General features: G+C 42.1%; 1 protein-coding gene across 1 annotated transcript; it reads right to left on the bottom strand.

The window, feature by feature from the left end:
- Positions 1-1,405: 1,405 nt before the first annotated feature.
- DUSP16 (dual specificity phosphatase 16) lies at positions 1,406-18,427 on the bottom strand. Its single transcript, XM_027898518.1, has 6 exons — positions 17,836-18,427; positions 16,548-16,686; positions 8,166-8,329; positions 5,721-5,880; positions 4,902-5,025; positions 1,406-3,230 (listed from the first exon to the last, which is right to left on the bottom strand). Exons 1-6 carry the CDS (start codon positions 18,064-18,066, stop codon positions 2,054-2,056), a joined length of 1,995 nt encoding a protein of 664 aa, XP_027754319.1. The 5' UTR covers positions 18,067-18,427; the 3' UTR covers positions 1,406-2,053.
- Between the last annotated feature and the right edge of the window lie 2,780 nt (positions 18,428-21,207).

The raw sequence follows: 21,207 nt of genomic DNA, 5'->3' as shown, positions 1-21,207 counted from the left end.
TTAACCCCCACCAAGTGATTTAAACCACAGACGTGGGCTTTTCCTGAAATCTGGCTGAGAGGAGCACTGTTAAACTGTTTACATAGGTATACACACACAGAGTGTGTTTGTATATATGCTGAAAATAGCTGTGATGTAATTGCTTTCACCTGATATGTAAACAGAGACAAGTGCCAGTATGTTTAATGAACACCTGATATGTGTGATGTCAACCTGTCCCTTGCCTGGGCTACCTCCTCTTCCAACATCTACACATGACCCAAACAGAGCCTCCTGGTGCTGTCTCTCTGTGCCTTTTGCACTTTTTAGGATCAAGTTAATCAATGCTGTAGCTTTCAGTGCTATTTTCAACAGTCCACTGTAGGAAATTAAAGTCACATCCTAGCCACAAAACAAAACAATGACAAAATCTTCTCCGCTTTTCAATGTAGTAAAACCTGAGATTTGAGTCACAAACTAGCTAAACTTACAGTAAAAAAAAAACCCTAACATAACCCAAGCTGCTCACTTGAATTAGGGCTTCAGGTTGCTGCTGACACATTTTTTTTTAAAGCTGTTGGCCTGGGTTAATTATTTGTTAACATGTGATGTACAGTTTTCAGCTGCCTGCACTGAAATGGGACAACACAACACAGTTTCCCCTCAATGCACATTTTCTGAGGGCTGCTGGGAAATGACCAAGCTGTCTCTTCTCAAAGCCCGCTTCTTTCTCACCGCACTGTGAGATGGGACACTGGAGGGAAGCCCCCTTCTGTTTTCCTTGGGTAGCTGGCCAGACTTCCCTTTATCTGATGAAGTCAGCAAAACTAATGAAAAGCCAGTCCCAATCCATGTTGGAATGCAATAAAACCCACCTGCATTGCCCCCACCCCACACAGGACTGGGACCATACATCAAGAGCAGCTCCTCAGTGGTACTGCTCAGTTAAGGATAAAAGCCTACCACATTTTTATCTTAAAAACCACAAAAAAAAAAAAAAGGCCCTAAAAACCCCCAAACCAAAAAAAAGCCTTCAAGAGCCTCCTACTGAATTATTCACTGGCAAGAAAAGCACGTTGTGGCCACTCGTAGCAGCCACTTTTCTTGCACGTAACCCTACCTATCAACCACTCCATTCCAGCTTAGGAGCCAAAGCAACTGCCCCTCTCCCAGAAGCCAGCTTAATAGAAAAAATGTGAACACTGTTTCAAAAGACTGGGGGAAACAGTATGGTTCATTCATCACCTTTGAAGCATTGCTGCTGAGCCAATTGAAACACTTGTGCGTAGACAGCTTTAAAAAAAAAACAAAACAAAACAAAACACAAATGTGGCTAGTCCTTACTTGTTCACATTGCTATGAACTGACTACCAGCATGTGGCAGCCATAAAGCCCTAGTTTATTTTTTATATTTTTGAGGTACTGTTTTTTTTTTTTTTTCTCTCTGAAGCAGCTCTCTAGCAAATCACTTAAAGCCTATCCATCAGAACAATAGTTACACCAGTATTTACATTTGTCTGAATGGTGTGTTCAGACAAGCCTTGCTGTAACCAGTCCCTATGTCCTTTGGAATTGCTCCCAGTCTCCTTACAGGAAAAAAGGTCTCCCTCCAGAGGTTGGCTCAGTGTCAGCGCTAAGGTGCACTGGTGAACATACGGGGCATGAGGAGGGGAGAACAAAACTAGTTTGGACAGGAAGGAACACGTTTCAGTGGAACCAGAGCAAGGTTGATACCAGGAGAGCTTCCTTTATAAAAAACCACTGAAACTCTGTGCAATCCATTGCATACAATTGCTTCCTCTAAAGACCTTTGAAGTGCTCTGCCCTTCTTCAGGAAGGGAGAGGAGGAAAACCCAGCTGTATACCTGGTGTCCTCAGGCAGACGATGCTCGCTCATCACCTCTTTGCAGTACTAACCTTTTGCTGTGTTCACACTGAAGGCTCGAGGTTCTTCCCTCCCCCCGCCTCTTTACACGCAATTTCAGATTTACAGGGATCTCTCAAATGCCGGGGGAGCAGCCTGGAGAGGGAAGCAGCTCTGATACAGACACACCACAAGCCTGCTGCCCTCCCCTCAGGACACTTCGATGATTTCCATGCTGCCTGAGAAACTTGACTGGCTGCCTACTTTGCCCAGTTCCTCCCTGGATCTGCTGTCCGACATGATGCTCTCCCCAAACTCCATCTGGCAGCTCCTGCGCTTGAACTGCTTCTCGAAGGAGCTCTCCTCGTGCCAGCTCCTGCGGGAGTCTCCGCGGTCGCCCTGCTTTGCCCTCCTGCGCACGGCGCAGGCCTGCTCGCAGCCCGAGGGCAGCTGGCTGCAGCTGCAGGCCGAGCACGCCCCGCCCTGCCCGTAGATGGCCGAGGCCGAGTAGAAATGGGAGGACTCGGCCGCGAAGTACCAGCTGTTGGTAAGGGACGCGGCCGACGTCTGAGGAGCCAGGATGTCCGAGTGCCAGCCCTTGAGGCCCAGCCCAGCGGCAGACTTTGCCAGGTGCTGCTGGCTGGTGGAGAGGCCGAACAAGAAGTTCGTTCGGTGGTTGTCCTCCACGCTGCCGCTGCGGTGGAGGGGGTACAGGAGCGAGCGCTGCGTGGCGGCACCGCCGCCGCCTCTCCCCAGGTGTTGCCGCTTGCCCTGGCTGTCCAGCTGCCACGTGTTCGGGGGCTTTTGGGGAGGGTTTGCTTCCTCTTTGTCCGGGCTGGTTTCTGGGGTCTGCTCCGACACTTCCTGGACAGGGGAGAACTGGCACAGTTTGCTGCCGCCCTCCAAAGCGGCTGCATGTTTGTAATATTCCAGGGTGTCTTCGGCGGAGGCAAAGCCCTGAACCGAGGCAGTCACGCGGCTGCCGCTCGAGGAGTAGGACACGGACTTGATATCCAAGGAGAAGGAGCGCTTCAGCCGGTTGCTGTCCTCCACCTTATCCAGGGAGACGTGCAGCCCGTTCATGCCCTGCACCAGCGGGCCATCCTCCAGAGGGGACAGGTGCCCTCGAGCTGCGCTGCCACAGTCCGTGGGTTTCTGCTCTGCCACCTCGGAGGCGGCAGCGATGCAGAGCTGGCTCACGGACAGGCTGCTCTGCCCCCCGTCCGGGACCTGCGTGTGCTCACTGCTTTTCTCCAGGTGCAGGAGTTTCAACTTGCTAATGTGTCCGGGCTGACCGCTCTGGTTTTTTATCTTCTTCTCAAAGTCCAAAAGCTGGCCCAGGAAATTGAAGTTGGGAGAAATAGTCGGCCTCTTTTCTTTCACGAATCTGGTGGGAAGGGACAAACAAACCAAGAATTACTTAAAGATCCTGCTGCTCAGACCTAGGACGACCCCAAAGTGAATGTTGCAAATCTCTACAGCCTATTCTTAACTTAACTTGGACTAGGGGTTCAATCAAGCACAGGTAACCTGAGGATGGAGTTAAAAAAAGGCAGTTTTAAGCAAAATAATGCTGGAGGCTGTCAATTGTCTCTATAGCTTACTTAAAGGTGGCTAAAAAGTGGGTGGGGAAGAAAGCATTTTTTTAACTCTTCATGATGTCCACAAGTGATTTGAGTGCATCATTTTTCCTTATTTCCTTCATCAGTGGGATCTTTCTTTGCTACCTTGGTTTCTGACCTCGTCAAGAGCTCCTCAAGTTTTGCACGAACAACATTTGAGCTTTAGCCAAGAGACCCTTTCCCATCATTCCAAGGGATGACATCACATGTTCCTTCCACCTCTCATGCTGTTGTTACTGCAGTGAGCCCTTCCTACCCTGTTTATCACTGTCAGGAGAGTCAAAGAGCCACGATAGATTCTGACCTTACCCAGCAAGTTCCAGCCATTCCTACCCCACACCGGCACTGATAATCAAAAAGAAAAACAGAAAGGTGCAAATGCAGCATTTAAAACAAAGAACATTCTCTCAGGTCCTGTAGATGTTCAGCAGTAAAAGGGCAACAGGACTGCCAAACCCCTAGAGAAGTTCACCTGCTTTTGGGTGCTGTAGGAACTGGCACAGGTGTGCCCATCCAAGCACACAGTCACGTACTGAGCTGAGCATGGAGAAGGTGCAGTGATACTGAAAATGTTTGGCTGGACCAGAATTCTAAATGTATGAAAGACCTCAGTAATAGAAGCCATGTCACATACTTCAAAGTTAAATACAAGAGCACACTTCCTACCTGTCTGATTTCTATCACAGCTAAAGTACTCTGCTTTTGCAGGCTGCAAAGCAGAAAGCTGCCCAAAGCCCTTCTCCTCTGGTTTTGGGTTTGTTTTTTTTTTTTTTAAGAAACATTCCTGGACAAAAGAATTAACAAGGGAAGAAACCTTGAGGAGCTAAATGTAGTACAAGCACACATAAATGTCACTGGGAAAATTAAATATTATTTTAAAAATAATCTCTCTGGGGAAAGCTACAGAAGAGGAGTGTGCAGTCATTAAACCCAGCCTGAGAAAACAGGGAAGGTGTGTCTGTGTGTATACACTGGCACATGCAGGCAAGCACATGAAAAATGTCAAACTAAACTGTGTTTGGTTTTTTTTTTTTTTATTAGTGTTTTTTTTTAATTTGTGAAAGAGCAAACAATGCTAAGGAATAGTCTGGCTGACATGATCACCTGGAATATCAGCTTGCTCAAGCTTCCACCCTTTCCTGGCTAGAACCAGGACAATACACATCCATTCAACAGGCAGTTTACATCCCATGTATTTGCCTCTACTTGGAGCAAAGTCCTTTTTGCAGGTGGGCAACTAATATTAGCTGTGTGATGTCTATTCAACACCATTAATTTTTTTTCTGGAGGAAGTCTGTGCTTAAAACAGGAGTGTGCAGAGGACAGGGAACCACCAGGTAAAAATGTCTGCTGTTACCCTTGCTCCTGTAACATCAGCCACTGTAAAATAAGCCAACAGGGAAAAGAATTAGTTTGAAAAGGAAACTTCTTCTTACCTGTAAGCTTCATCCAGGGACATGTCCATTCTCTTCATGATGTAGGCGATGGCGATGGTGGCAGAGCGAGATATCCCAGCTAAACAGTGCACTAACACACGGCCATTTGATGCTTTTGCTTTTTCTACAGAGCAAGGAAATTGGCAAGAGTCAAAGCCAGCAGCATTTTACTGTGATGAAAAGTTCGCAAAGAAAGCAATATGTTGTTTAAAATTATTCAAAACTTCCAAATGAACTGCTAATTGCAAATCTCACGGAAGTTTTGAACAAAAAAATCACTTATTTTCTCCAGTGCTGTTCAGCACTGAGTATAGAAAAAGCATAACACAGAGGAAACATACTGCAGTTACAGCATACCTCAATTTAATGTGCACATAAACCACCCTATTTACATGTCTGGGAAAGGTAATTGTTTCTAATTTTATATCCAGGTAACAAGCAGGCATTCACGATGGAACAATCTGGCCAGTTCAGATTTGGCTAGCTCACTGCTCACAGGTCAAGACAGGAGCTGTATGTCCAAATTTCTAATTCTCTCTCTGCAGACATACACTGGGACTCCACCAGGCTGCCTGAAAGCAGAGCTGTGCTCCTAAGTGTTTTTGTTCTTTCATGCTGGAACATGCAGTGGCAGGATGTTACTTTGCTGCGTTATTTTGCTTCTGTGCTTACGAGGTGATGGTGATCGTGCACACAGATCCTGAGGGTGTTTTCATACCACCCAGAAAGCACTCAGGGCTTCTCCAACCATAACAGCAAGGCAGACACACAGAGGAACCAAAAAAACCATTTTAGAGAGAATTTGAATTTTCTTCTCACCTATAAAATCGACCGATTTGTCCAACCAAGGTAAAATTTTCTCACAAAAGCTGTCGTTCACAGGCACTCTGAGGAAATGGGATTCTGGAATAAAATCAGGCTTGGGACAAGTATTGCTGGCATTCAGGACGTAGCCAATGTCGTTCTGCTGCATCAGCTCCTAGGAGAGAGAGAAAAGATTAAGCCTAGAGAAGGCAAAAGGTACCTCCGGCACGTTACAAAGCTAAAAACCAAACTGAAATTTGTGCTGGAATTCTTTTAGCTGTGTAAGGGACATTCTTCTGAGAAAAAGGTGAAACTCCTCAGCTTTTAATTCTTTTAACAACTTTTAACGAGACATCCAGTGGGTGCAAATAACATTTGGACTGCAAATCCCATAAAAACAAAGGAATAATAGTAGAATACCTCCTGCTACTTTGAAGCATCACTTGCAAGAGAATTGAATTTTTTGCTATTGTGGTTTAAAAGTTCTCCCTGTGCAAGCTGACAACAAACACTTCCCACGTGCTGTGTTCGCCAGATCACATATCTGAGGTTGCCCTGTCACAGATATTGGTGAAAAATATGAAACGAAGTGGATGCCTCTTGCAGTCTCCTCTCAAGTCTGGGGCTTTCTTTTTTCTAAGGGAATGTGACAATTCCAGTGTGTCACTGATCAGCCCCTCTCCCTTCCTGCACCTCTCCCGAGCTAAATTTAGAAGAATGGAAAACCTTATAATTTCTTTTAAAACAAACACTGGTGAGCTGCACACTCAAGCCATCCCAATTCCACAGTTATCCAAGGTTTTTTGATGTGGAATTGATTATTGAAATGGGAACAGAAAGCCTGCAGATGCCAAGTCTGAGATCTGCAAGCCAAAAAAACCACCCCAAAATATTAGTGCTTGTCTTTGGGACTAAGGCTAAAGAAAGGAGTTATGCCTCCTTCTGTTCCAAAGTATCAATCATTCCCTGTGCAACCTGCTCCCGTGTAACAACCACAACAGTGCCTTCTTTGTAAGGCACCCAAGAGGAAGAAGTGAATTATGATGGGAGGAAGATCCAGAAATCCTAATACTAACAACTTCGTGAAAAGAAGGTAAATGCTCTTTTGTAAGCCTATTTACGTTTTATGACTTGTTTAATCTGAAAATTAATAGCGCCCTAAAATGTTATTTTGTTCCAGGAAATAAAATCCAGGTCTGGAAGAAAAGAAAGAGAATAGTTATGTAAGCAGGAAAGCAGAGAGTTTCACAGTTTAAATGCTGGTACAAACCTTGAGATGTAAGTAGGAGGCTTGTTCAGGCCCATAACCACAACACAGATTTTTTTTTTCTCTGTTATACTGACTTTTAGAAAGGACACTATCACTGCCATCTAGGTTAGAATTGAGTCTCCCTCTCTTTCACAAAGAGCAATGACCATCAGTCCCCTCTTGCAATGCCACAGAGATAACCACAATGGATCACACTGAGACCCAATACTGAAACAGTCCTGCAACACGAGGAGCATTTCCCTAGCCATTCACTCAGAGATAAGCTTATAAAGATCCTAAAAGGGTAGGCTCATCTTGATAAAAGTATCAAAATCTTTAAATCATCAGGTCAAATTAGTAATGCAGATATTTTTGAGACAATTTAATTATAGAGAAATCAGTATGCCTGGTGAATAGAAGGAATCATGAGAATTCACAGATAGCATCTGAAGGCAAAAATAAGGTCATTACATCTTAATATTTGGAAATCTTCCTAGAATTTTTCAGCAATTTGGTTTGGGTTTTTTTTGTGTTTTTTTTTTTTTAATCTGGGCTTGAATAGAAAACGTTAAAGGTGGAAGCCATTTTGCATTTTCCAGAGGCAGCCATGAACAGTGCAGTGAACACTGCCCAGAACAAAGCAATTCCCCAGTTTGGTCAAAGCAAGAGGAAAAAGATACAAAAAAGCACAATTACCCTCTATATGATTACTTGGGTTTCAAAAATGCCCTTAGAGTAACTAAAAATAGCCTAAAAATAAGTTCAGACTGGAAGCAATATGAGTTATCTCCTCCTGGAAGCAAACATCTGTGGATATACATAGGAATAGAGACATACAGCAATTTGAGACAAGCTCTTTTAAACATCTGGATGATAGCCCAGCATCTTACCAGTGATATATTTGATGACTTTGCTGACTGTTTTAAATATATAAAAATATTCTGTGCTACTTTTTAGGAGCAGAAATTACTAAATACACCTGTACTTAGAAACAGTAGAAGTTTCTTAGTGCAGTGCTGCCATAAAAGCTCATTTTAGACAACCCCACTGACTGTCCAGGTCTGAACATTTCAGCTGATGCACAGAGATTTGTTTGCAGCAGCTTTAGCGGTGCCACAGCTGTCACCATGAAGCATGACAGAAGCATGGACACAGATCCAGGGCACTCACATCCTCATCCAAGTGAGCCCCAGGACACCCACAACACTCACCTTGTTGAGGACGTCCCGCTGACACCCAAGGTAGAGATGAGGCAGGATCCTGGTCGGGCCAGTGTTGGAAACAGGGAGGCAAGGCTGAGAAATGCACGTAGGGATGAGCGTGGATTTTCCTTCACAGAGACCAGGAAAAGAGCTGGAGAACTCAGCAAATCCACCTGGGAGAAGAAGGGCATGTATTCAGTTTACATGTGCTGGGGTAGGCATCGGTGTCCATACCAGAAGTTTTTGATGCTCTTCCCGTTCTTAATAATCTGGAAATGAGACTTTAGAATAACAGCCACGGCACCCACCGTACCAAAAGCATGCCCACCTTTTTGTCTGCACCCCAGCAAGCTGCTTTCTGAGCACTCCCTCCTTTTGTTTTAGATTTATACCGAGAGTTCATTATGAAAAAGTAACGTTTACTCAATTTGGTGAAAGCGTCAATATGCATTTATTAATGTTTGCTTTTCCAATCCTACACCACTACTTTTTGTGTGCCTCTCCATAATGAACATACTTCCTTCAGCACACTGCACGAAGTTCCAGCCTTCAAAGCCACACCAAGCCAGAGTTTCTCCACCTCAAGTGGGGGATGCAGAGAGGGGGTACAGGGGGGGACTTCACCAAGCCATCAACTCCCCTGGCAGACCACCTGAAGTCTCTGCTCCCTTTAATGCTTGCTGGTGCTTTATCCCCACCAGTTGATAGGCCCTGCTCGTAATATGGCTCCAAATATTTTCATTACCGTTTCCCACCACAAAAAACCAGAGTGGAATGACTGATAACACATTTGAATCCACCTAAAATCTCCGTGGCCACCAAAAAGGCTCCTTGGCTGTTTCCCCATCAGCAGGGCACAGCAGAAGTGAAGCATGAAGGGAATAAAACATGAGGTTGGAGTCTGTTCTGGACTCCATTTCTTTTTCTTGCTTGGCTATTTCCTGGCTTGCATCCCATTCACCAGGGCTGCATCACGCATCTGTGCTATCTACTGTAATCAAACTGGCCTTACCCACAGTTAGAAAAAACCCCCAATGAAACCTTCAGCAAAGAACTTGCACTTGGACACATTTTCACAAAAGCTTTTACCAAGCCTCACTAACCCTCAGGCTCAGCCCATTCTCATCCCTCACCTTCATAAACTAGGATGAGGAAGAACCTAAGGCAGCTGTTTAAATCAGTGGGCTGCAGGTTCCTTTGGCTGTTTTCACCATTTAACACTCAGCCAGTGAGGGTGAAAGCTGCAAACCACAGTGAGAAACCCCAGCTACTTCCACACATTAGAGATGAGCAGAGCTTTAACTGAAGGGTCATTATAAGCTGTTCAGAATGAGGCACCTTTTTGTCATCCAGGAACTGGAAGTATTAATGAATGAATCTGCCAAATGTTACGTTCTTTAGATTTAGTAGTCTGTATCATTAGTGAAAACAGAAACACCAAGGTCATAGTCAAGTGTGTGCCCATTTTATCTAATAAACAAAAAAAAGCCAGCAATCAGATTTTAGAGCAAACAATTGATGAACACCGACTCCTGCTCAGTCAAATAAACAAACAAACGAATAAATATCTTGTCTATTTTGTTAGACAAGCTAAGGCACTGCCCATCCCAGAGCCACAGCTCTAAACTAAAGGACCAAAGCCAGGGACACAGCAAAGGTTGGGCTCTGACATTTTCTTTTCTATTCTATTACCTGGGATTCCTCCTCCTTGCTTGACAACTTCCCTTTCAGGCAGCACAGATCCTGCTCGTTCACTGAATGACAGGGAGAGTTTGCAAAATAATTCTCTCACATACTTTCTACATTTTCCTCTTCACAGCACAATGTTTTCCCCTCCGTTATAGGGAGCATTCTTTGAATTTATAGGCAGTAAATGCCTCTCAGATGAAATTTAAGCAGTTCTTTGAGAGGGTGGGGAAGAAGGGGAAGTCAAGTATCGGCCTTTGGTTTCATTTGCTTATTCTTTATTTCTTGGGAACATTGTTGGCTGCTTTCTGGATCCTCTCACCCCCACAGCTGGAAAGAGAAGTCCTTACAAAGAAGCTGCATAAGCAATTATTTTTAATTATTTTATTATAATCACAAAGCCCTCAAATCCATTAAGTTTGGCATTATTACCTATCTTTACTGTGCTCACAAGTGAACCCTCCTTTCCTTTGAATATACCTTAACCTATTGTATCTGGCTTTGATTTACAGCACTCCCAATAGGAAAAATACACTCCAGGTCAGAGTATGTGGAACGATTGCTTTAAAAAACCACAAGCAAACAAACCGACAAAACACACTTGTATATGCATCCTGCTAAACTACCAGTCTCTTCAAAATAAACGTTAAACACTTGGAAAATTAATTTAGTCTACAGGTGGGAATGCAGAACAGAAAGTTGAGCCTTAAAAAAAAAAAAAAAAAAAAAAAGATGTGATGGGTTTTGTTTCAAATTCCATGATTTGAGAATAACATTTGCAACAAGGCAAATTTTTTTCTTTAAATCTCCTTACCTACCTCAGTTGGAATAGGGCCATTGGCAGCCCCGTGCAGTTTGTTTTAATTGTAGAAAATACACTTGACTTCTGGAGCCAGTTTCTAAGTAACAAAACAGGGCCAAACCCAGAAGGGATGAAAAAGTTTCAGCAAAATTCCCCAGTAAAAGTTGTCCTTCAACGGGATGTCAAACCACTTAGAGATGTGACCAAAATTAGACAAGGCAAATTGGCAGGAAACATATTAATTACTGATTTGGCTCTTTGGGGAAGAGCAAAAAAAGTCAAGCAGAAACACCAATTACTAAAAAAATCAGTTTTCCAAATGTTCTTCACTGTTCATGGTTCTTTATTCACATCTCATCCCCTTCCTCATAGTCCCAGGTTATGCAGCTTTGACTTTGGGATATCATAGCTGGTCCAGCAAAATTTCATCTGTCCTTGAGCACATTAAAACCTCCAGCACAGATGTTCCCTCACACATCCATCCTGCGTCTCAATTTACACGTGTTTCTAACATACAGGGGAAAAAAAACACAACAAACAATCAGGAGGGTTTCTCTCTTTATAGCTGCTCATGAAATTACTGTTGAAACAGCCAATTCTGTAATTCCTTTTTATCCTCACCTGTTTCCAGAGATCTGAACCAGGAGCTTAATTCTGTAACTGTCCAAGTATGGAAACAACCCCTACAAAGATGAAAGCTCCACGCATATACAAATTCTAACAGTTAAAAACAAGCTTACACTGCGTTTGCTCTGTGAGGATTTCATGCTGTTCCTTTTTAAGCACAGTCATGAAACCTAACTTGGAATTCAAGAAAGGTGAGAGACAGGTGTCCACATCCCTTCAATGAATTCTTGAAAACATACTGGAAGCCACTTCCTTCCTTTTTCCACAAGACCTAAATGTCTGACAGTACATCAGTGTTATTCAGCATCAAGCACAATCACTTTAAAGCAGGGAGTGGAGAAGATGTAAGACCCAAGTGACAGGTCAGAGAAACAAAGACTACATGCATGTACAGCGTTACAAGAAGGAGAGACATTGAAGCTTGAGGATTTAACATTCCACCTTTGTTAAATCCAGAATTTGCTTCTTCATTAAGGGCAATAATTATTCATAATTTTATATAGCCACATACTTATAAATATTATATTGCTATCCCTTTTTAAAGGAATGTTGCTCTTTTTTTGCCATTTAACTCTCTAAGGGAAAAGAACGATAAAAAAGCAGGAAATTTTGCAACAACCTCTAAAATATAATATTTAGGACTTCATAATTTTAAATCCTAAACCCAAAGCCTCACCCAGCGTCTGCATTCACCAAAGGTATGCAGTGGATTAACTCACGTTTAGCTTTTTTGGTTTGGTTTTTTTTTTTTTTTTTTTCTCCTAATAGCGATTTAGAATTTGTTACTGTAAATACTGCTTAGTGTCAGCAGTGCAGGTAAAAAAATTAAACAATAAAAATTAAATAATAAAAATTAAATAATTAAAAAATTAAACAGCACTATAGCAAAAAGACAAAATACACGAGCCCCTAACTTTTACATTTACTTTGCCTCAGAGGATCTTAATGCTGTGACTTAACAGCACTTCCCCAGTCACATTCCCATCAAACATTAAACTGTTTATCTAAAAGCTGCAATACAGGTTTGTTTTTTTTTTTTTCCTGGCCGTAAGAAAAGAAAAGTTGTAAACTTTCTGACTCACAAGTTCTATGAATCTGCAATGTTTCCACTCCGTTTAAACAGGCCATTCCAATTCCTGCATTCCAGCTCAGCCCTGCAGGGACCGGTGCCATTTTCCATTCCATAAGCTCAGGCTGGAGAGCCCGGTTGGGAAGGGCTGCCATCCCATCATCCCATTCCCGTCCCTGCTCCTCAGCCATGGGGGATCCCACAGGTTCCACGGTTTGGGAAAGCCAGCGGTGTTTTCACGCTGGTGACAAGTTCAGAAAGTGGCCCTGTCATGCCAGGTGTTTCACAAGCCCAGTGGCAAGGGAAGCTCTTTGCCTTGGAGGGTTGGTAGGACCAGGTTAACAGGCAGGTTAAGCAAATAAGGTGGGGGAGGAGGAATGGGTGAGAATGGGGGTCAATCAACCCCTCCCACCCAAGTGGCACAGCAAGGAAAAAGAGCATATTGGACACCCACACTTTGCCCTTTCTGCCTTTAAAGAAAGGAAAACAAAAGAACCCCGCGCCGTAATTGCAGTCAATTAAGTTTCACAAAGCGTCCAGAGGTATCCAAAACAAAAGCAAACTTAACAAGTTATTCTTGGGCTCGAGAAATGTTATGAGAGCTCTGCTCCACTCAGACCTTGCTCTCTCTGTCAAAAGACAGCAAGTGGATACACATATGAAAGTAATAAACCATTCTTCAAGTGCTTAAAACAACCATGGCAGTAAATGGACACTGAAAACTGCGTTTTAAGTACACAGGGTGGGAGGATGTTCCCAAAGGACTGGCTGTAGCCAAGGGTACTCGTTTTTCCATGCTCTCATTAAAAACTGATTAAGAGGGAGACTTTTGAAGAGGGTGATTCAGAGCTAATCATCTCCTCTCTCACTCTTCCCCACCAGCAATGGCTGTATTCCATCGGTTATGGGAGCACCTGGGGAATACTGCATTCCTCCAGCAGGACTGTTACCTCTTTCAACAGAGGTTTGTTCTGATGGGATCAGCCAGTCAGAATTTCAGGAGGGCTGGCATCACTGTGCAGCTGCCTCTCCTCCTCTAAACACTGGCAGGATATTCAGCACCTCGTTCTTGCTGTACTTATTTCAATTTACAGATAACCTCGTTATTTTAATGGGTGACCACCATTTGAAGGTGTGCTCTTCTCCTTGGGAAAGACTGACATATAGCTGGGAATGAAGCTCAGTCTTGCAGCCCTGGTCACTGCAGGACACAGAAATGATCAGCTCTACCTACAAGAGAATATTCTTAAGATTTCCTGCTCCTCTGCAACAAGGAATGTTTTTTTTTTCTGGGGACAAAGCAGGGAGAGAGCACTCGGATTATTATTCAGCTTTCCTTTAGGGAAGTAGAGGCAGCACAATGGTAAATGTACCCTGGAGATACGAGCGTTTTTATACTCAAATTTCTTTAAATGGGCTTCTAATTTCAAATATTTCTGAAAAAAAAGAAAAAAAAGCCAGGATAAAGATGACTGCAAGAGATTTCCTGACTTGCTTCCATCTCCTCATATCCTTCATGCAAGTCTTGTATTTTGTGCACACTTTCTGTTAGGCAAGGGACAGGTAAGGATGAAACAATTCTTTGGGAAGTTTAGTCCCCTGGTAATAACTCACTATTTTGTTTCCAGGATCTGTGTCCAACCTCACTGAACTCATTCTGTTTGCTCTTTCTTTACATACTCATTCTGCTTAGGGCATCACTGACTGTCCACTGCCTATGTCACCATCGTTTGTCACTGAAGAGAAAAGTAATAATTCTCTACTGGTAATTCTGTGAATTATTCAGATAATGCAGAATTTCATGGACCCCTTTTCAAGGTAGCTCCACCTCCAACCACGAAGCAGGTTTTCTACAGAGAGATTTAAGTATACACAGCCCTGATTCCACCTGGATCAGGTGGATCCTATTTAATGAGAGGCATGGCTCCAATAGAACAGTGACATACAAACCCACACCTCAGTGTACAGGCACTGGAGAGGAGGGGTGTAAAGCTGTAAAGGCAATTTTAGAAGCAAGTAAATCCAATTCTTAACACATGGAAAGAGAAGGAATCAAGTGACATCCCTGTGTTTATATCTTATTTAACTCAGATGAGTAGATGCCACGATGGGAGTGGGATTGAGCCTTCAGGATCCACATTTCAGTATTTTGCATACTGTTAAAATTAAGAACCAAACAGGTATTTGAATTCCTCAAAACACTCCTCACCAGATTATAAATATTTTTATGAGGTTATACCAACAGCTCAAACTAATTGGTAAGGGTTGCTTTGAGGTCTCTACGACACTTACTTCGATGAGAAACGATCTCCAGGGTAGAACATACCTTTATGCACAATCTAAATAAAAAACACCGACTGCTCAGTAATGGGGGGTGGCAAGAAGAACAGATGCAGGAATTTCAGGAATTGCTCCTTATTCTATCCCAACAAAAAAATATTTTCCTACCCAAAATGTTTATTTAAGGTCACCATTTTAAATAGAGCAGATTTAGTGGCATAGGGAAAACTCAAGTCCAAAGGTTTTTCTTTTTACGTGGTGCACTGACCTCTACTCCCATTATGGGCCATAAACATTTATGTGAGTTCATCATCAGCTTGCTGAGACAACATATTTTATCTCGTTTCCTAGAGCCACAGATCAATAAACAAAGGAACTTTCCATAAGACTGGATCGAGCTCCTTCTCCTTCACCCCACATCCTGAAAGGTTTCTTGTATTTCATGTATTAGGTAGCAAGATTTTTAATAGCAAGGGAGGGGCAATATAAGCAAGGGAAGCTTCATGATACTCTGCTCGGCCTTGTTAAGGATGCCTTCCAACTCCTCCCTGCCACGAGGTCTCATTCTCAGTTCTAAGACAGCTGTTTCTCTTTCCATCGTGGAAATGAAGTTGTGAATAGTCTGATTGCAGCATGGAGCTGTAATCTGCTTCTGGTTATTAAAAGAAAACCCTCAGGGCAAATGGGCAGAGTTGTGTATTCAAACAATAAAAGGATTTCTTAAGAGATGAACTGCATCTAGGCTGGGTTTATTTTTTAAATAACAGTTTTCAGTTTAAGGGAGTATTAACCACTTGATTCAGCACTCTTGCATCACTCATTTACTGTGCCTAGACACCACACAATTATTTGGTGGTTCATATGAAAGAAGAGTTATTTAATTCAATGCTGTAGTCCACCACCCACAGATGTAATTCTTACCTAGGCAGTAAATAAGACAGAAGCACCAAACCTAGCCAGTGCCAAACCCTCCTTAGTTTACTGTAAGTACAGCCCCACACGAGTCCCAAACACACCTGTCCACGTGCAGAAATTATTCATTTTCTCTGTAATCACTTTAAAAAAAAAAAAACAACAAACTGGGAAAAGTTCTCGCAGTAGCACAAGCTCTCCCCTCTCACTTTCATCTGAAGTGATGACTACAAACCGCCTTGCTAAGAGGAAGCATCTCCCTGCAGTTATTTCCCTCTCTCTCATAATTATTCAGTAATAACACAATAATACAAATCTGGTGTGATAAGGAGCTGAATTTCTAGAGATGCTTTGACCTGGGATAAAAAAAAAAAAAAAAAAAAAAAAAAAAAAAAAAAAAAAAAAAAAAAAAAAAAAAAAAAAAAAAAAAAAAAAAAAAAAAAAAAAAAAAAAAAAAAAAAAAAAAAAAAAAAAAAAAAAAAAAAAAAAAAAAAAAAGGAGAGTGAGGGAGAAGACCGAAATAAAGTGCTACCACTCTACCACTTCAGGAGCTGAGGTTTAAAAAGTCACACAAACCCATCTCCATAACTCTGGGAGATCATTTCCCTTGTTCTTATTGTAGGACCAACTCAGTAAGGAAGAGGTTTTCTTCCCACCATGTACAATAATTAAAAAAAACAGGGAAGCACATTTCTTTTCCTATTTTCTGACCCTGACGTAGCAGACAAACGCATCTAAAAACTCCTGCAATGATCCATTTACACTTACATATACTTATTGTGTAATAAATCCCCTGTAAGATGCAATTTCTAAGCACTATATGCATTATGAATGTCACTACAGACCTAAAAAACTACAGAAAAATCTCTGCTGTAACTGAGGTTTATATCAGCACTTACAAAACTGTACACATCTGCTACACCCACAGCTTTCTCTTTCTCCTCCTTATACAAGTGTTTCAGAGGTCTCTTTTGGTACGTCTGACCTGAAAGGGATCTCTTTTGGTCCATCTTACCTGAAAGCAGATACACAGAGCTGAAATTCTTTTCCAGTTTGCCCAGGAGCACGGTGAGAAAGCAGTCGGGCGAGAGGGAGGTCACATCTTTAGAGCTTTGGTCGTACACCACCACTTCCTGCTTGCTGTCAATTTCAATCTGAAACACGGAGTAAAAAGGGAGGAAGATGATTAAAAGCAGCACATTATCAGCTCCAGCAGGGTTCCTATGTATTTGCTAAACAGTAGTTCAGATACAGAGATTTCTTATGCAGCTGTACACGAACCAGTTTGTAAATTGATTATTTGCTGCAGGTTGAAGCACACTCCACACATTTCTATCATTAGCTAATTTTATGTCACTTGTGAAAGGCTCTATCTTGGTTGATTTGTTTAAAAGCTAAGCCTTTTAGAAGAAGGCCTCAGTTTCTGCTTCTGGAGGTTTTGTACATAAACCGTAAAGAGACCTTAAACTGCCTCTAAGCCACACACATTTTGGTTACCTGTACAACTTTATGTATTAAAAAAAAAAACAAAACAAAGATCATCATCATCATCATCTTCATGTTTAACATGTCAAAGCAAGAACCTAGCCGATTATTTTTGTATCCAAAGCACATGAAACAAATACCAATGGATAAGAAAAAAAACCCAAACAAATCTCCCCCATGCATTAATTTGAAACAGCTTAGCTATTTTCTTTTCACTGATAACACTATTTGGAAAAAAACACATCCCTCCTCCCCCAAAACAAATAAACAAAAAAACCAAATCAAACCACTAAACCCATCAAACTACTCCCATGAAAAGCATTTTTAACAGCGAGTAGGAGCCAGGATTGACAGAGGTGCAGTTTCTTTGCAAACCCTGTGACTGCTTGCTAAGCAATCCCCACCACCCCAGACCCCAAAGAATCCTTCGAAGTTTAGGAGGAGAATCTTTATTGCTTAAATGACATTAATTTGAGGGACTGTGCTTTACAAGACATGTAAGAACCCTGAGAACATTCTTTCTGAGTAATTCCTAAAGCCCTGGGTCACTTAGGGAAGAGCAGGCTACAAAGAATCCCAACAATAAGTGTAATAGCAACCAATGCCCTCTTTGGTTACGAAGGGTCTCACCTGAACTCAGTTCCTTAGTCTTGTTCGTTTTTGGGAGTTTTGTGGGTTTTTTGTGGATTGGCTGGTTTGTTTTGTGGGTTCTGTGTTTTTTTTTTTTTTAATGAAATACCTAAGGAAAAATTATTACAAGCTGCTTTCCAGCCACTCCTTTAAACAAATTCAAGGAATAAGAGGAAAACGACTCCTACCTTGTGTTTTGCTGAGTGCTGAATGAGCTCTGTGATCAAAACCTTGTCCTGCTGCAGCCTCCGCTTCATCAGCTTGGAGCAGTTGATGTTGATGGCGTCCAGGATGTGGGACGTGTTGTATTCCACAAAGGGGCGGCTGTCAATCAGCAGCAGCTTTTCCGTACCGCTCTCCAGCAAAGCCACCAGCTTCTCAGCCACAACGAGTCGAGTCCTGATCATCTCATCGGCCATGACAACAACAAGGCCTCTTTCAGCACCTCCCTCCCCGATTTGCCGCGATGATGTAAGAGCTGTGTACTCAAAGGCTCAGCCACACCATTGTGCTAGAAATGCATGAGGTCACGCTGGCGGTGACTGGCGAAAGAAAAGTTAAATCCATTTTCGGAGGGAGCTCTTCAGCTGAACGTCTTCTCCTGCTTCCAGCTGATTCCACTAAGCAGCCCCTCACGTCTGATTCATCAGGACATGACTGAGGAGAAGCCAGTTCACAGTTCACACAAAAGATGCTTTCTGTCTGCTGCTGCAGCACATCATTCTTCACCTTTGCTCCCACCCATCAGCTCTGCAGCAGACCAAGAGCCTGTAAGAAGGGGAAGATGGAAAAAACCCAAAGATTCAGCTCTGAGGTTAACTGTACAGTGGGCCATACCATATAATAAATACATTCCTGAGGACTTCTCCTCTCTGCCAGGGATGCCAAACACCTAGAGAGAGAACTGGCAACTCGTCTCTGAATCTATTCCAAGAATCTTGCCTGGACAATTATCTTGTATTTCAGGCAACATACCCTGCCTTAATTGCTGACTTTTGTTGCCACTAGCTCTGCTTCTTCACGAGACTGTTAGAGCATAATTAAGAGATGCTGCCCTAAATCATGGTATTCCTTTCAACAGCAGAACTGTTTAAATGCATTTCAGCACTTCACCACTTGGTAAGAAGTTGTAAAATCAGTTACTTAAACATTTTAAACATTAAACATTTTTAAAGTTTAATGCCTTGGAAAGTATTTTACAAACCAGCACTGCAAGTTGGGGAACTGAAACTGTACAACAGGAATGACCAAACTCTCTTAAGAACACTTTTGAAGAGAAACCAGAAGAACAAGATGCTACATCAGGACACAACCTTAATTGCAAGAGAAGTTATTAATTCAAACTGATTTACAGATGGATCATTAAAAGTCCTGTTACACCAACAGATCAGTTGTGCTCAGCAATGGGGAATCCCAGGTCAGGAGATGCTTTACTCATTAGATATATTACACAAATCTACATATAAATCTCAAGCAAATTAAATTCTGAAAAAAAAGTACAAACTCCACTTTAACAAGCCCAAAAAGGAAAGTGAAAGCTATTTCATGAGTTTCATATGCCAATACGAGAAAAACACCAGGTTTCACATAAACAGACAGTGAGGTTGGCCACACATGATTTTCCATTTGTTCTGACTCCAGTGCTATTGAAACAGCGCCTTTAAGCTTGTCCAGACAAAAAGAAGCACATATACTGGCCTCAGGAAAGTATCCAAAGACTATGCCACTTTGCAAGGGGGAAAAAAAAAAAGGAAACTTGACAGTTGTGTCCATTCTTTCTTCAGAAGGAAAACAGTGCTCTGCGTTTTTTAAAATTTCTCTTTAACGTGTCCTGTCACAAGTTTTGATTCTCTTTTAATCATATCAGAGGTTGCCAACCAAACCCACTGAACTCAATGAAAGCTTTTCCACTGGCTCTAGTGGTAATTGGCTCTAGCTCCTTTGTAAGCTAGACAGTTTGTTCATGAACTAGACAGTTTGTTTTGATGGATAAATTGCTGACCTAAAGTCCAAGCAATAACAGGAAAATAAAGCAGCTGAGAAACTACAGAACTCTAAAAACACACACGCTGTTCAAAACACTTAATCTTTAATTTGCAACTTTCAGTTTGGGTACGCTTATCTTCTAAAAATGCTTATTGCTTGCTGTCTCAGCCTTCACCTTCACGCAACAGAAGGCTGTTTCAGGAGGCCCTTGAAAAGAACTCCAACCAGTCATATATGGTGACGGGCTAAAGAGCTTGTAAAGAACATCCACACCTCCCTGAAGTCCTCACAGATAAACTAGCTACCATCTCAGGAAACTATATACTGTTTTCACGCTTTTAATAAATGGAAGTAAATCAAGTGTTTAAAGCAGCCCCCAAGAGCCCTCATTTCCCCACCGGGCACAGTTATTTCTGCTGAAGAGCAGATGAGACACAAAGCATATACCTAATTTCAACACAGTTTACTGGAAGGAGGTGTCACATTTTAAGAACAGGATCCACTCATGACCTGAAGACTGGGCTGCTGCAAGTTCAGCCATAAGCATTAAGCACATTTGGAAATTCCCTGGCAAAGCTACTTAAAGAACAGACACTTCCTGTAATTTTCAGAGACATTTTATATTCCATTCCCCCCCCCTCCCCCTTTTTTAGCCTTGGTGGTAAGGAGGGTAAGGGAGAGAGAGGATACCATATTACCATTAAGTGAAATATGAATGAGCCACCCAAGTTTAAAGTGGAAAATTCAGCTATGTGTGCTTAAGGGAAACTTTTTTTAAAAAGTCTTTCATCATTAAGAGGCCAGGACTTTTCTGCTAGCTTCAGAAAAAGAAATATTCATCCTTTTAATTAGGGTGAATCACAAAAGTATATAAACTCACCTTTATCCTTCTGGCAAATAAGTCTCCTCCAGGCCTTATTTAAATACCTTTTTCTATTTTCCCAGAATTAGCAACTATATTGTAACTTTCCAAGACACAAAATAAAAAAAAAGGGGAAAACCTTAAAGTGTTGAACTGATTCATGAATCCTCAAGTTGTTGAAATTCCAGCCTATCTTTACTCCTCATATAACAAGGGTGCTTTAGAGCAGCACCTTCCATGACACCAAGGTTCCACTGCAGTGACTTTTGTATTTTGCATGGTCATCCTTTTGCTGAGAAACAGATTAAAAAGAGGAGTGCTCTGAAGAGCAGCCACTAAATAAACATCAAGCACAGCTGTTATAACAGTCCAGGCTACTTCTCTGAAAGGTTTTACCATGAAAGAAATGAGACCTCAGAGCCTTCAGATAATGGTCAGTCGCTAAGAGTAAGGCCTTTTGCCTAATGAGAGATTTTAAGGGGGAGACATTCAAATAATATGGCCCTGCAAATAAGGAGACAAAAATGAAATAAAAGCAACTCTGATCTGCTTCATGGTCACTATATGATTAAAACAGAAGGTGGATCTGAAGCCTTCGAACAAGGACCAGAATGGATTAAAAGCAGAGGATAATGATGGTAATTTTATCGGGGAAGTAAATCAGAATAGCTTCTGGGCAAGGCAGGGATGAATTTCTTGCAGCAGACTTTTT

This window comes from Empidonax traillii, unplaced genomic scaffold, assembly GCF_003031625.1.
Source record: "Empidonax traillii isolate 1590-97213 ecotype Southwest subspecies unplaced genomic scaffold, ASM303162v1 scaffold601:size890739, whole genome shotgun sequence".
Lineage (NCBI taxonomy): Eukaryota > Metazoa > Chordata > Aves > Passeriformes > Tyrannidae > Empidonax > Empidonax traillii.
This window is presented reverse-complemented; position numbering and strand designations above follow the sequence as displayed.

Bases quoted from the DNA above. Each gene is read 5' to 3' on its own strand.
- DUSP16 (XM_027898518.1), bottom strand. From the start codon at position 18,066: ATGGCCGATGAGATGATCAGGACTCGACTCGTTGTGGCTGAGAAGCTG. The intron at 8,330-16,547 runs GTAAGATGGACC...TTCTTCTCCCAG, and splicing joins CTCTGTGTATCTGCTTTCAG to GTGGATTTGCTGAGTTCTCC. The intron at 5,881-8,165 runs GTGAGTGTTGTG...TCTCTCTCCTAG, and splicing joins AGCGGGACGTCCTCAACAAG to GAGCTGATGCAGCAGAACGA.